Genomic DNA, 11,904 nt, shown 5'->3' on the forward strand with positions numbered 1-11,904 from the left:
GATAATCAAATCCAACATTGATACAGTGATCTAGTTTGGTCTAACCTTGACTTTTACTTGTAGTTGCTGGTTTGGTATTTTAATAAAATTTCCATTTTACCCTAGTACTTTTTTTGCTTATTTTATTTATCTATACTCTCAATGAAATAACATTTACAAAAAGACACATTGAGAATTGTAATGAAGCGTACAGAGAATAAACAAACTTTGTAGTATGGCGAATGTTTTGGAAGTGTATTTATAAGTCCATTATTAGGATTCCATTTTGATAGTATATTGACAGTCACAATGGTGGGCATGTGTTGTATTTGTCTCTGGATCCATGAATCTTATGGAACTCATCTTGCGCTTTTCTCTGAGAGGAATATAAAATTCTCAGGAATATAACAATATTGGAAAAACTATTCTTTTGGACATCTTCTTTTTACATTTCTTTATAAAAGGTCACATACACAAATTAAAATAAAGTTTAAATTAAAATTTTCATATAGATTTAATTATTAGGAGATTGGCTAAAAAGTGTATAGTATTGAAGGTGAAGAAGCAAGAGGAAGTACATGTGATGTGCTACAATGATACTGTGGAAGGTGGTGATGTTCTTATCAACAATAATGGTGATAATAAAGGATGTATTTTTCTTTCATCTTTCAGTAACTTTGATATAACATCATATTTTGACATAATCTTGGACAAACCCATCATCATTTTTGCCTTTTCTTGATTAAAAAAAGCAGTTTATTGCTGCAATCTTCTGGTATCATGGATCCTTTTAATAGTCCAATGTATTTATAATTGGATAAGTCTAGCTATTCATCCAAACAATTTAATTGAAAAATTAGTTAAATATAACTTAAAATTAATTTATAGAAGTTCTTAATTTGATGGTATTTCCTTAATTGGCTTTTGAGCAAAGAGCTTGGACAGCTAGCCTATTGTTAACTCCTTGAGGTTCCTGTACTAGCATAAATTTCTTTTGTAATTTTCTATATCTTAGAATGAATTACCCATAATTCCATGCAGCACAAATGTAAGGGCCAATCCGAAGAATGACATGAGGGCCAGCTTTTTGAATGAGAGTGAAGAATTTTGCAATGTCCAAATTTCCCAAGAAAACATACTAAGAAACAAAAAAAAATATATATATATATATATATATATATATATATATATATATATATATATATATATATATATATATATATATATAAATTAGGGGAGAAAATCATTTTTTTCAGCTGAAAAGTCTAGCAGTAGTTCAAGCATGCCATCATCACTCCTCTAAGGGGCTGCTGAATTTCGAAATTTCTGTACTATAATTGAGATCATCGGTAACAAAGAACTAAATCAGCCAGAAACAGCAATGGCTCCTCCTATGTAAGTCCTAAGTATCATCAATTTGCTTCTAATGATATTTTTATCTCACAAATGATAAGACATTAAATGTTTCAGGCAGAGGAGATTGTCTAGAATGGAAGAAAAGGTTTAAGGTAGCTGCAGGAATAGCAGAAGGATTGCAGTATCTCCATCATGATTGCCGAAGACGCATTATCCAGAGAGACATCCAGGCCTCTAACATATTGCTTGGTGAAGATTATGAAGCTCAGGTCAGTTTTCAATTCAAAGAATATTAACTAAATGTCATCTCCATTTATGTTTCAGAGTTTGTTTTCAGATGACCATATGAAAGCTCTCAATTTTGTTTATACTAGCAGATTTCTGATTTTGGATTGGCAAAGTGGCTCCCAGAAAATTGGGTTCACCTTGTTGTCTTTCCCACTGAGGGCACATTCGGGTTAGGCTTGCAGCTTCAGTAATTTGTCATTATCATTTCTATTTTCTAAATGCTCTCCTTGATTAGGACTTATGGAACTTATTATGGATTTCGGATATTTGGTTCCAGATATTTTATGCATGGGATAGTCGATGAGAAGACTGATGTATTTGCTTATGGTGTTTTATTACTAGAGATAATAACAGGTCGTCATGCAGTTGATTCGAGTAGACAAAGCCTTGCAATGTGGGTAAGATCTGCTTTTGATAAACTTACTCTTTCTATCTATTAGCATACTACATCCATTGTTGTTCATGTAGATCTTAAGTCCTTTTCTGCAAACTTAACCAAGTAAAGGCTTCATTTTTTCGCTTTTAATTTTGTGGGCAGGGGACAGATTAATTGGTTAGCTCTTGGATTTAATTCTGGGCTTTATTGTTAAAGCCATTTCTTCATGAAAACATTGACAAACTCTGCTCTTTCTATTTTTGTACAGGCAAAACCACTTTTACAGGAAAACAATGCTAAAGAAGTAGCTGATCCACGGCTCAGGGAAGATTATGATCCTATTGAAATGAAGCGTGCCATGTTAACGGCTTCAGAGTTCAATCGTGAACCGGGTATGAAATTTTTTCTTCCCGTTAATTGATTTTCCATTAATAAGAGGCAGAGTTCATAGCTTAAAGTAATGTTCGAAAGGTTCAGGTTGTGCAGCTGCTGAGGGGTGAGGAAACACCTATAGAGTTGAAGCAAAAGACTAATGCTGGAAGGGCTGTGATTTTAGATGGTTGTGACATGCAAGATTATACTTGCACCAGCTACCTCAATGACCTCAATCGCCATATGCAACTTGTGATGGAGTAGTGTTTTGTTTGAATACACATCGGAGGAGCCATTGCTGTTTCTGCTGCTTTAGTTTTCCTGCGTGTACTATACAAGTAGGATTTCCGCTGCTTTCTTTGTAGGTTCCGCAATAATATGGGTGAAAAGCTATTAGAAAAAAAAATCTAAGCATTCCAATTTATCGGCTTTACAAGGAATGGAGGACTTTCGTTAACTGTGGAGAAAAGTAGACGTGCAGATAATTCCTTTAGGAATAGTTTCATCTAAGGATATAATTTTGATTGGTTCCATGAATGTGACATTGGCTTAATGCAATTAATTCATTTGTTTGAGAAAATTAACCTTAAATTCGATGTATTTTCATTCGATATATTTTCATGTTTGTTTGGAATTAAAACCATAATACAGATTTGATCTTGGAAACCCACAAGGAAGAAATTTAAACGAGGAATAGAAAGTAAACAACAGATGAAGCAAAAAGACGCAATCTTTACTGCAATTGATGAAGGGGCTCAATAGCCAACGTTCAAACAATGCCGCAAAAGGTGAAGGGAAAAAAAGGGAAAAGTACAAAATGAAGCGATGGAAATTCCATCTTGTTCAATCACAATTGTGAAATGACCATTATTCTTCACACCTCTGAAACTTCCCGCTTGAACCCTAAGAACTCGCAAAACTCACACTCGAACCACCCAGGTTCCCTCGAGTTATGTGGTTCCACTTAATCCTCAACAGTTAGAGGAACTGATTCAGCCTGAAATTTCATGAAAGAGGAACAATTATGAGTACACATTTACAGACAGATGGTGAAATGAAATGTTTCAAGAATGGGGACTGCAGGAGGAAGCTTACCAATTTGCGGTACTTGAGGGCGTAGAACATTTCAAGGTAGCGCCGGCTCTCACGACGGTCAAGCTTAGATACATGTTTCCAGAAGCCATATACACCAGTGAGGGTCAATAGCCTCTGAGAATATATTTGCCAGGTATACCTATGAATCAAACCAAATAATTTAGAAGTCAGATAAACAAAACTCAGCAGAACAATACTAACGACAGAAAGTAACGAGCCTACTTCTCTTGTATACGTTGCATGGCTCCCTGGGAGATATTGTTCCAGTGAGATGGGTCAGCCTTGCTCTTCTCAAAGAAGTCAACAAGGAGTTCAGCTGCCTGACCACCATGGTAAGGATCAATGTTGAAGCCAGATTTTCCATGCACAATAATCTCAGCAGGGCCACCATTGCAAGTAGCAAAGGTTGGCAAACCACAGGTCATGGCCTCAACAACAGTCAGACCAAAAGCCTCGTATAATGCAGGCTGCACGAAAACACCCTTTGTGTCACAAATGAAACGGTAGAGCTCTCCATTCCTCACCCTGTTCATCTGAGAAGAAATCCATCTGAAATGGCCATTCAAATTGTATTTCTCAATAAGACCATGCATTTTCTTCATCTCTGCTTGCTCTTCCAAATCTTTAGACTCCTTTCTTCTATCACCACCAACTACTACAAGGTTAGCCAATTCACGTAGCTTGGCATTCTTTCCATACCATTCTACAAGGCCAGTTAAATTCTTAACTCTGTCCAGCCTTGCCATGGTGAATATAATTGGCTTGTTGCGATCTTTTAGCACGCACCTGTTGAACACCAAGACAGCAATGATGGTTACTACAAGTGTTTTTGTTTCATACGTGCAATTTGCAAAGAAAATTAAGAAAGAGTTACAAGGAACAATGACTCACAAGTGTTCTTCATTCTCAACAGGGCTGAAAAGCAGCTCCTCAATTTCTGGATGGAAAGAGGTCAACCTACGTTTCTCCTCAGTGTAGGCGAAGTATATGCTCTCATCAGCACCAGGGGAGACGATGTTGAATTTGGGATCAAAGACATCAATACCATGAACAACACGGTAGAGGCCGGGAAGGGTGAAAGCTGTGTGGCTCTCATATTGACCAACGGTGTCCTTGCTAAAATGGTGGAAGGATAACAATGTTAATTGTTGGATGCAATGGAAGTATTTCACAGGAAAAAACAAAGATACAGAATATCACCTTCCAGCAATTTCTTGGAATGTGCTGGTGATGATGAAATCTGTATGATTCATTGCTATAAGATCAGCTGTAAACTGGCATGAGAAATGGTACTTCTCATCAAACTTCTTCCAGTAGATATCTGATTCCGGATATTTTGTTTTCTCTAGAGCATGGGCAATGGTACACTGCAAAAGATAGCAAAAACAAGAGAATATTATAGCTGCTATAGGAAGAAAAGAGTAGAGCAAAACATGATTTTGGTAACAATCTTTAAGAACAAACCTCGGTAACACCTAATTTGTGTGCTAACAAAGAGGCGACGATGTTTCCATCACTGTAATTTCCAATGATCAGATCAGGCTTGCCCTGCAACTCCTTACCGATTTCAGTGGCAACATCCTGAAAATGAAAGGTCAATGTTAAGCCAAAAAAAAAAAAAGAAGAAAAAAGCAAGCAATTTTATGAATGTAACTTGGAAGCAACAATAAGAAAACATTATGTATTGAATCAAATGTTCAACCTCAGTGTAAGTCTCTAGATAGGGCCACACTTCAAATCGTGAGATCCATTTACGAACAATTCCCTTCTCAGTTCTAAAAGGAACTCGGAGAATATCTGAATGCTCTGTTCCAAACACTTTTTCTAGACGTTGACCACAAGTGGTTCCTACTGCATCAGGAAGAAGTCGAGTAATCTGCACACAAATAGAAAGGTTAAGTGATATGATCACAGACCAGTATAATAATAAACCATAAAAGCTAATTCATAAAACTCCAAATAAATAAACTTACTATGAGAATGCGGGGGGTGATATCAAGTCCTTGCTGCTTTATTCGGTGAAGCATTTCTGTCTCTAAGGCACGGACTTGATCCAAGATATAAACAACCTATTGGAAAAAATTATACAAAAGAATCAGTTAATAGCTTCAATTAAGAGTGCCAAGAAGAAATGGTGTTAGGCTATGGTTGTGAACTAACCTGGCCTCCAGTGTCAGGATACCCCAAAACATTGTCTTGGGCAAAGTATCCATGAGGGGTCATAATCACAACGTTGAAGACCATTGGGATTCTTCCCAAGAATGTTTCAAGAGTGCAGGGGTCTGGTGCCTCAAGAAGATCCAAAAGAAGTCGGATCATCTCTAGCACACGCTCAGCAGTATCACCCCAACCTCTCTCCAGGCCAATTTCCTGGAACTTGTGCTCGAATTGAGAGTATGGAGTCTCAGGGGACAATGCAGTAAGATACTCCTCGGCCTTCCTCAGAACATATTGCAAGGAATCCAAGTTATGAATTCTGTCATTCAGCATCATGTTCTGCACAAGAACACCAAGTGATACAATGAGATATGTCATTTCTTAACAAAATGAAGAAACTACCTAGTACCTAGAGATGTAAACAATTTTTTGACCAGATCCACCTTAACAATATCAGGATCTATGTACACAGAGTATAAGAATTTCCTTATTACAAGTACTAACAAGGTCCTGACAATTTGAGCTTCTAATTCATGCAAGGATTAAATATATATCAAAGACCATGGTTTTAGGTTCTAATCTTTACAAAAATCTGAGTCATCCTAATGAAAATTCAACCAAAATCTTGAAAGTTTACTATGCTAGTCAGCATACCTTTCCCTTGTGGCAGTGGACTTTCAGAAACTCGAGCAGAGGATGCAAGCTCTCCTTGTCATGGAACAATTTTGCAGAAAGGTGACGGTTAAGAAACTCCACACCATTACCGATATACTTAGAAAGAGTTGGACGAGGGAAAGATGCATTGAATGGTTCAAAGTCCAACTCTAGCACAAAGTTGCCATTGACACTGTATGAGATCAAGCAACATTATTAGGATAAAAATAATTAAATGGTTTGACAAAAACAAAGTGAAGAATTTGCTGAATCCTCCAATCCATATCTAAGGTTACCTTCCATCGACAAGTTCTTCCTTGAAGTGCAGATACTCAGCAACACGCAGCTCCTCAACAACAAGTGCATGGACATTCACTCTAATGTACTCCCAGACACCAGGCCTTGGGCGCACAGCAAGAGCAACCCAGGGAGGCAAAACAATTGCTTCCTAAAATTATAGAATCAACAAAAGCATATGACAAAATTGCTCAAGTCTTACCACATAGATCACCTAAAGATTAGATACAAGTGTGATCAGGGTTACCTGTGTAGATCTCAGAACTTCGCCAAAAACACTATCCAATAGTTTCTTTCTGTTCTCCTCTGGGATTGCCTCAAACTCAGCAATGATGTGGTGGTGCTGAAGAATTCCTTTGCCCTTGCCTTCAATCCTGCATACAAATAGCCCTAATGTAAGCAATAATTCTATATACATCTATATTCTTAACTCCTCCGTCTTCAATGGGCCTGATCTTTTAATAGTTCAAACAAAAATAAGATTCTGACCATGTTTATACCACTCCATAAATATCCTTACAAAACAATGCTCGTTTTTCAAAAATATCTAAGCAAAACATCCACAAACAGCCATGAAAGCTATTCTTTTACGCGCTACTCAAGAGCCACTTCTTTTTGAAGAAATATGTTAAGAAACTTTTGAATGTAAAGACCTTCAATGGATTACCTTGAGAGTAAGGCCACGATTTCATTGCGGTGAGCAGAAAGTGTCTCATCCAAACGTTCACGGATGCTGTGAACGCGAGTGATAACACGTTCAGCCATAGCTCTGATCAGAAAATGTTAGAAATACCTTCAGGTGAAAAAAGAAGCAAATGTAAGCAGCAGATGGACAAAACCAAACTAAAAACACCAGTAAGCATTTGGATAATCACCCTGTAGTCAAAACCCAACAAAATCACTGTTTCTAGAAGGGAAAAAAAATGAAACCTATCACCTCACCAATCACATTAAATTAATATTTGATTTGAGTGAATTGTTGAACTAAGAATACTGTCTTAAATATAGCAGCAAGAAATTGTTAAAGATCTATTGGTCACTTCCCATATAACAATCTAGTAAGTGCGCCCAACAGAACCAGAACTTTGTGACAATTAGCAGATATAAAGACGAGGGTCCAATATCAATAATGGGTTATTTTTAAGGACCTGTGGGCTGTGGAGAACAGCAGAGAACATCAAACACACTTTCCTATTTAATAACTAGGTTGATTAGAGAAGGAAGAACTGTTTTTCTATTGATCAAAAAGGAAAGACTTTCCTGCAACAAGAATAAAGCAGAGCAGAGAAACAATTCTCCAAGAAACACATGTGAAGGAATCGTCAAAAGAAGGTAGCCAGAAAATTCCTCTTGGAAAAGTTAAATATTTTGACCCTGAAAATGGACAAGAAGTTTTGACAAGAAAAAAAAGAAAAATTAGAACTGAACTTCTCCACGGTTTAAGTTGGGGAAAAAAAACTTGACCATTTAAAAAAAGAAGAGCTTGCTTTTGTGAAAACAACAGACACCAAGAAAAAGCATTCGTTTTTCTTCAAGATGCAAACTTTTACACCAGAGATCAAAAGAACTATTGCATGCTAATCAAATCTCGAACACTAATTTAGTATTGATAGTGACATGATCTGCATAATTTTCTCTAGATCCAGCCTAAGCAGGTTACTATATGACAAGCAACAATAAGACAGCATGATCAAGGGAAACAACTAGAAGTCTATAACAGATCTCTAAAGCCTTGCACACAGGCCAACTAAAGCAGATCACTCTAAAACCATAAACCTAAAGAAACAGAATAAGAAAAGAGAAACGAACACAAAGAAAGGGAGAATGGACTAACCAAACGCAAAAAAGGAGAACAGGGAAGGGAAGCAAAATGAAGTGGGGTGACTGAAAGATTAGAGTTTGTGAAAATTTATAGAGAAAAGAGCAAGAAACAAGGGGAAAATTAAAAAAGGTAAATGTGAACAACTTTAGAATTTAAAAAGGAAAAAATAGGCCGGGCACACAGTAAATCTTTTAGTCTTTTTGTGATTGTCTTCTAATATCTTTTGCCTAAAGCAATAAAGATTTGAAAATTTTTAGTAGGAGAGATTTGCTTGGTGAGGGTATTATGGTAATGTACATAGATTTCAAGTATAATCTGCTAAGAAATATATTAATTTCAACGAATAATTAAACAAAGTCAAGCAGTAGTCGTTGCAGACCACCTTAATCCCAAAGGCAACGATGTAAACTAAGAGAGAGAAAGAGGGGTCATCAGTCATGGCAGTTGCCATTTGTGTGCACAGAGAAATTGAAAATCAAGCTAACGAACAATCAAATGGCTGATCTTTCAAATAAATGGAAATTGGGGAATTCTTGAGTCGGTGGGTGCTGGTGGTGGTAGGTGTTGTGTAGGGACACTGAAGCTGCAGGCATAAGTGGGTCCAATCATGGGGATTATTGGATGATCATGCTTAATCCCAAAGATTTTTTTTTCCCCTAGCCAACCAGCCAGCTCGTTATTTTTAATGCAAAAATCTGTCCCTTGTTACGTACAAGAGATAACTACGGTTTATCCAACTAAGGTTCCTCTCATAGTATTGGTCTAACCGTCTAAGCATAAAAACAACAAAGAAGTATCCTAGAAGAATATCCTGAAGAGTAAAAGACCCGATGCAATGCCACTAATAATAGCCAATTTCTTGCCAAACTAGAACAATGAAAACAAGTTTTGCTTGAAATGGCAAGAATTTTACCTTAAAACAGTGCCCCCAGAATACTCTCTCCGACGAACACAGATCCTGAAAACGCAAAAAACGCAAGAATGCAAAGAAAGGAGTGGAATACACAAATGGGGATGAAGAAAAAGGTGAAGCATAAGACCCTTATATACACATTTAACTGAGGATGGGGATGAAGAAAAAGGTGAAGCATAAGACCCTTATATACACATTTAACTGAGGGTTTGGCTCATACTTTTTACAACTTCGTAAAAGGTGTCGGGCTGCCTCTCATGATAAAAAATTGCTCAAGGTGCCTCTGTATTCGTGAGAAGGGCATCATTACCACTTCACCTTCCTGCGGTTTCATTGTTCCTTTCAACAGCCTCCCCTCCTTCCTCGTGGCCCATTTGCCCCAATAGTCTTTCTTTTTCATTCATTTTCTTGCCTATTTGCCCCAATAGTCTTTCTTTTTCATTCATTTTCTTGTCCACTTTCTTGCTTTCTTTAATGGTTGTATATTGAAAGTAGAAACAGTGAACATTTGAATTTTGATGTACTTTTCTATTAAATTCCAATTTTCTCCTTGGATCTTTTTCCTTTGGTTTTCTCCAGTTTTCTTTGACTCAAAGATGGTTAATTTTCCACCTAGTTTTTTTCTCTTTTTATAATTACTTTTTTATGATTAGTATCTCGGGTCTAATATTATTAAATTAAAATTTATTAATTATTTTTATTTTTTAAATAAAATATAAAAAATATTATGCCAATTAAAATTTTTAATTTAATTATTTATAATTTTATAATTTTAATTCAAATTAAAATATAAAAATAATTATTTATTAAGAAATAAATTACTGATTTAAATTTAAAAAAATGCCATTTTCTTTTCTATTCCCATAGTTTCATTTGGGATCGTGACGAGTACCTTTGGCGGGTGATAAGCCACTGAATAGAGGTATTTCTGTAATTTCGTTCTGTAATACTAACGCCCATACGCACGTGAAGGTCAAGCGCTTTCTGGGGCGAGCTCACAACGCGAGCATCAGTTACGAACCCAAAAAAAAAAGTAGTCCTTTATTCAATTTAGTCTTTTTTTTAATTAATTAAAAGGTTTCCACCTAAACTCAAAAATTAAACTTTTTGACTAAATTTTTAACTCTTGATTTAAATTAAAAAATTTAATTTTTTAATTTTAAAATTAAATTTTTAATTTAATTCTAAAAATTAAAAGTTTAATTACTTTAATTTTTTTATTTTAAATTAATTTACAAAAAATTAAAAAATAAATTAAATTAAATTTTTCGAAAAGTGGAATAGTCAAATTAAGCTTTAAATCAAATAAAATTTTTATTTTTAAAAATAATTAAACTTTTCTAAATTATAGTTTCTAGAAAGTCCCTATTTTGTGACGTGGCACTTTGTTATTGGATGGTTTTAAAACCTGAGGTAACCGCAGGGGGAGTTTGGGATCGAACAGTATCAGAAAGAAGCGTGCAACTGTGAAGGATGGGGACCCACGTGTCAAGGCTATTATAAAAATGTGCGAGACAGCGAAGTCTGCAGTACCGTTGCTATTGGCTTGGATTTCACGTCTGACGCGGCACCGAGCACCGACAAATGGGTTAATTACCAAAGATTAAGAGGAGACTTATCCATTGATTTTAAAATTTTTTTAACAGTCTAATGTACATGAAAATTGTGCTGCAATGAGACACAGCAGCTGTTTCAAAAACCCAGTGGCTACCCATTTCTGGTTTTGAATCCCAGGTATTTGATTTCAGTCTCATGATAATTTTCATCACATGCTTAAGCTCAAATTTTGGCTTTGGGATTGGAGGATTTTTGACCTGTATAGTCATTTTTAAAAAAAAATTATTTGCAATTTGCCCGGACTTGTTTGCCCAGTTGGGTGATCCGGGATAGACAGGAAGAGCAGGTGGAATTTCTGCCTACAATGAGACCAATGTGAGGCTATAAGAAAAAGATCTGACATGGAAAATTGAAAAGCTTTTTTTTTTTTTTAAGTTTGAACTGGTTCGGTTTTGTATGAGGCAGGAGACATGAGTTACAGGACAGATATTTTTGGCGCCGTTCTATGTTTTGGCAGTGGCCATCATATTAAGCGCCCTGGAAACGTCAACTTTGGACAGGTTGTATTGAACGTACTTGTGGGACCTTCAATTTCGCCATTAATTTTGCCGCTGGCCCATTTTTATTCTGGATAGGATCCTAGTTTTCTTTGTTGTTCTGGATAGGATAATAGTTACATTTAAGAGTAAATTACAAATTAATTTCTCTATCTAAATGTTATATTAATAATGAACATGCTAATTAATTCAACTACAAATCAGCTCTGTTGTCAAAGTTTCAGAATTCGTAGAAAAAAAAGATATTATCCTACCAGTAATTCCCTGGCAGTGGTATCACGGATGCACAGTCTTGTCATAGTTTGGCGTTTGCTTTGTTATTTTTTCTGCCACTTCTGAGCCACTGCTGACAGAACGAAATGGCCACTGCCAACCTCAACCGTGATCATTTTTCTTAAAAAAAAAAATTTAAATAAAATAAAATGTCGCCTGCAGTGAGCTATGCCTTCCCCTTCTTGACTTTGTTCTTTTTCTCATTGGG

The 11,904-nt window shown here is 36.1% G+C and overlaps 2 protein-coding genes and 1 long non-coding RNA gene across 6 annotated transcripts; 2 read left to right on the forward strand and 1 right to left on the reverse strand.

Moving 5' to 3' along the window:
- The first annotated feature begins 1,841 nt into the window (after positions 1-1,841).
- Positions 1,842-2,694, forward strand: LOC110653674 (receptor-like cytosolic serine/threonine-protein kinase RBK1). Its single transcript, XM_058129267.1, has 2 exons — positions 1,842-2,021; positions 2,268-2,694. The coding sequence occupies exons 1-2, from the start codon at positions 1,842-1,844 to the stop codon at positions 2,418-2,420; spliced, it is 333 nt and encodes a 110-aa protein (XP_057985250.1). The 3' UTR covers positions 2,421-2,694.
- A 389-nt stretch (positions 2,695-3,083) lies between these two features.
- Positions 3,084-9,425, reverse strand: LOC110653739 (sucrose synthase). 4 transcript variants are annotated; one of them, XM_021809505.2, is made up of 14 exons: positions 9,310-9,425; positions 7,242-7,367; positions 6,822-6,948; positions 6,574-6,725; positions 6,278-6,470; positions 5,627-5,962; positions 5,440-5,535; positions 5,169-5,342; positions 4,931-5,047; positions 4,667-4,833; positions 4,358-4,582; positions 3,689-4,252; positions 3,467-3,605; positions 3,084-3,368 (listed from the first exon to the last, which is right to left on the reverse strand). In XM_021809505.2, exons 2-14 carry the CDS (start codon positions 7,337-7,339, stop codon positions 3,336-3,338), a joined length of 2,421 nt encoding a protein of 806 aa, XP_021665197.2. In that variant the 5' UTR covers positions 7,340-7,367; positions 9,310-9,425; the 3' UTR covers positions 3,084-3,335. The 4 variants fall into 4 exon arrangements, with proteins under 4 accessions (XP_021665197.2, XP_021665196.2, XP_057985777.1 ...); XM_021809504.2 differs by lacking the exon at positions 9,310-9,425 and adding an exon at positions 8,409-8,599; XM_058129794.1 differs by lacking the exon at positions 9,310-9,425 and adding an exon at positions 7,723-8,598.
- Positions 9,311-9,851, forward strand: LOC131170558 (uncharacterized). The gene is made up of 2 exons (XR_009141338.1): positions 9,311-9,422; positions 9,479-9,851. It is a non-coding gene; the product is annotated as an uncharacterized LOC131170558 (long non-coding RNA).
- Positions 9,852-11,904: the final 2,053 nt, after the last annotated feature.

This window comes from Hevea brasiliensis, chromosome 11, assembly GCF_030052815.1.
Source record: "Hevea brasiliensis isolate MT/VB/25A 57/8 chromosome 11, ASM3005281v1, whole genome shotgun sequence".
NCBI lineage: Eukaryota > Viridiplantae > Streptophyta > Magnoliopsida > Malpighiales > Euphorbiaceae > Hevea > Hevea brasiliensis.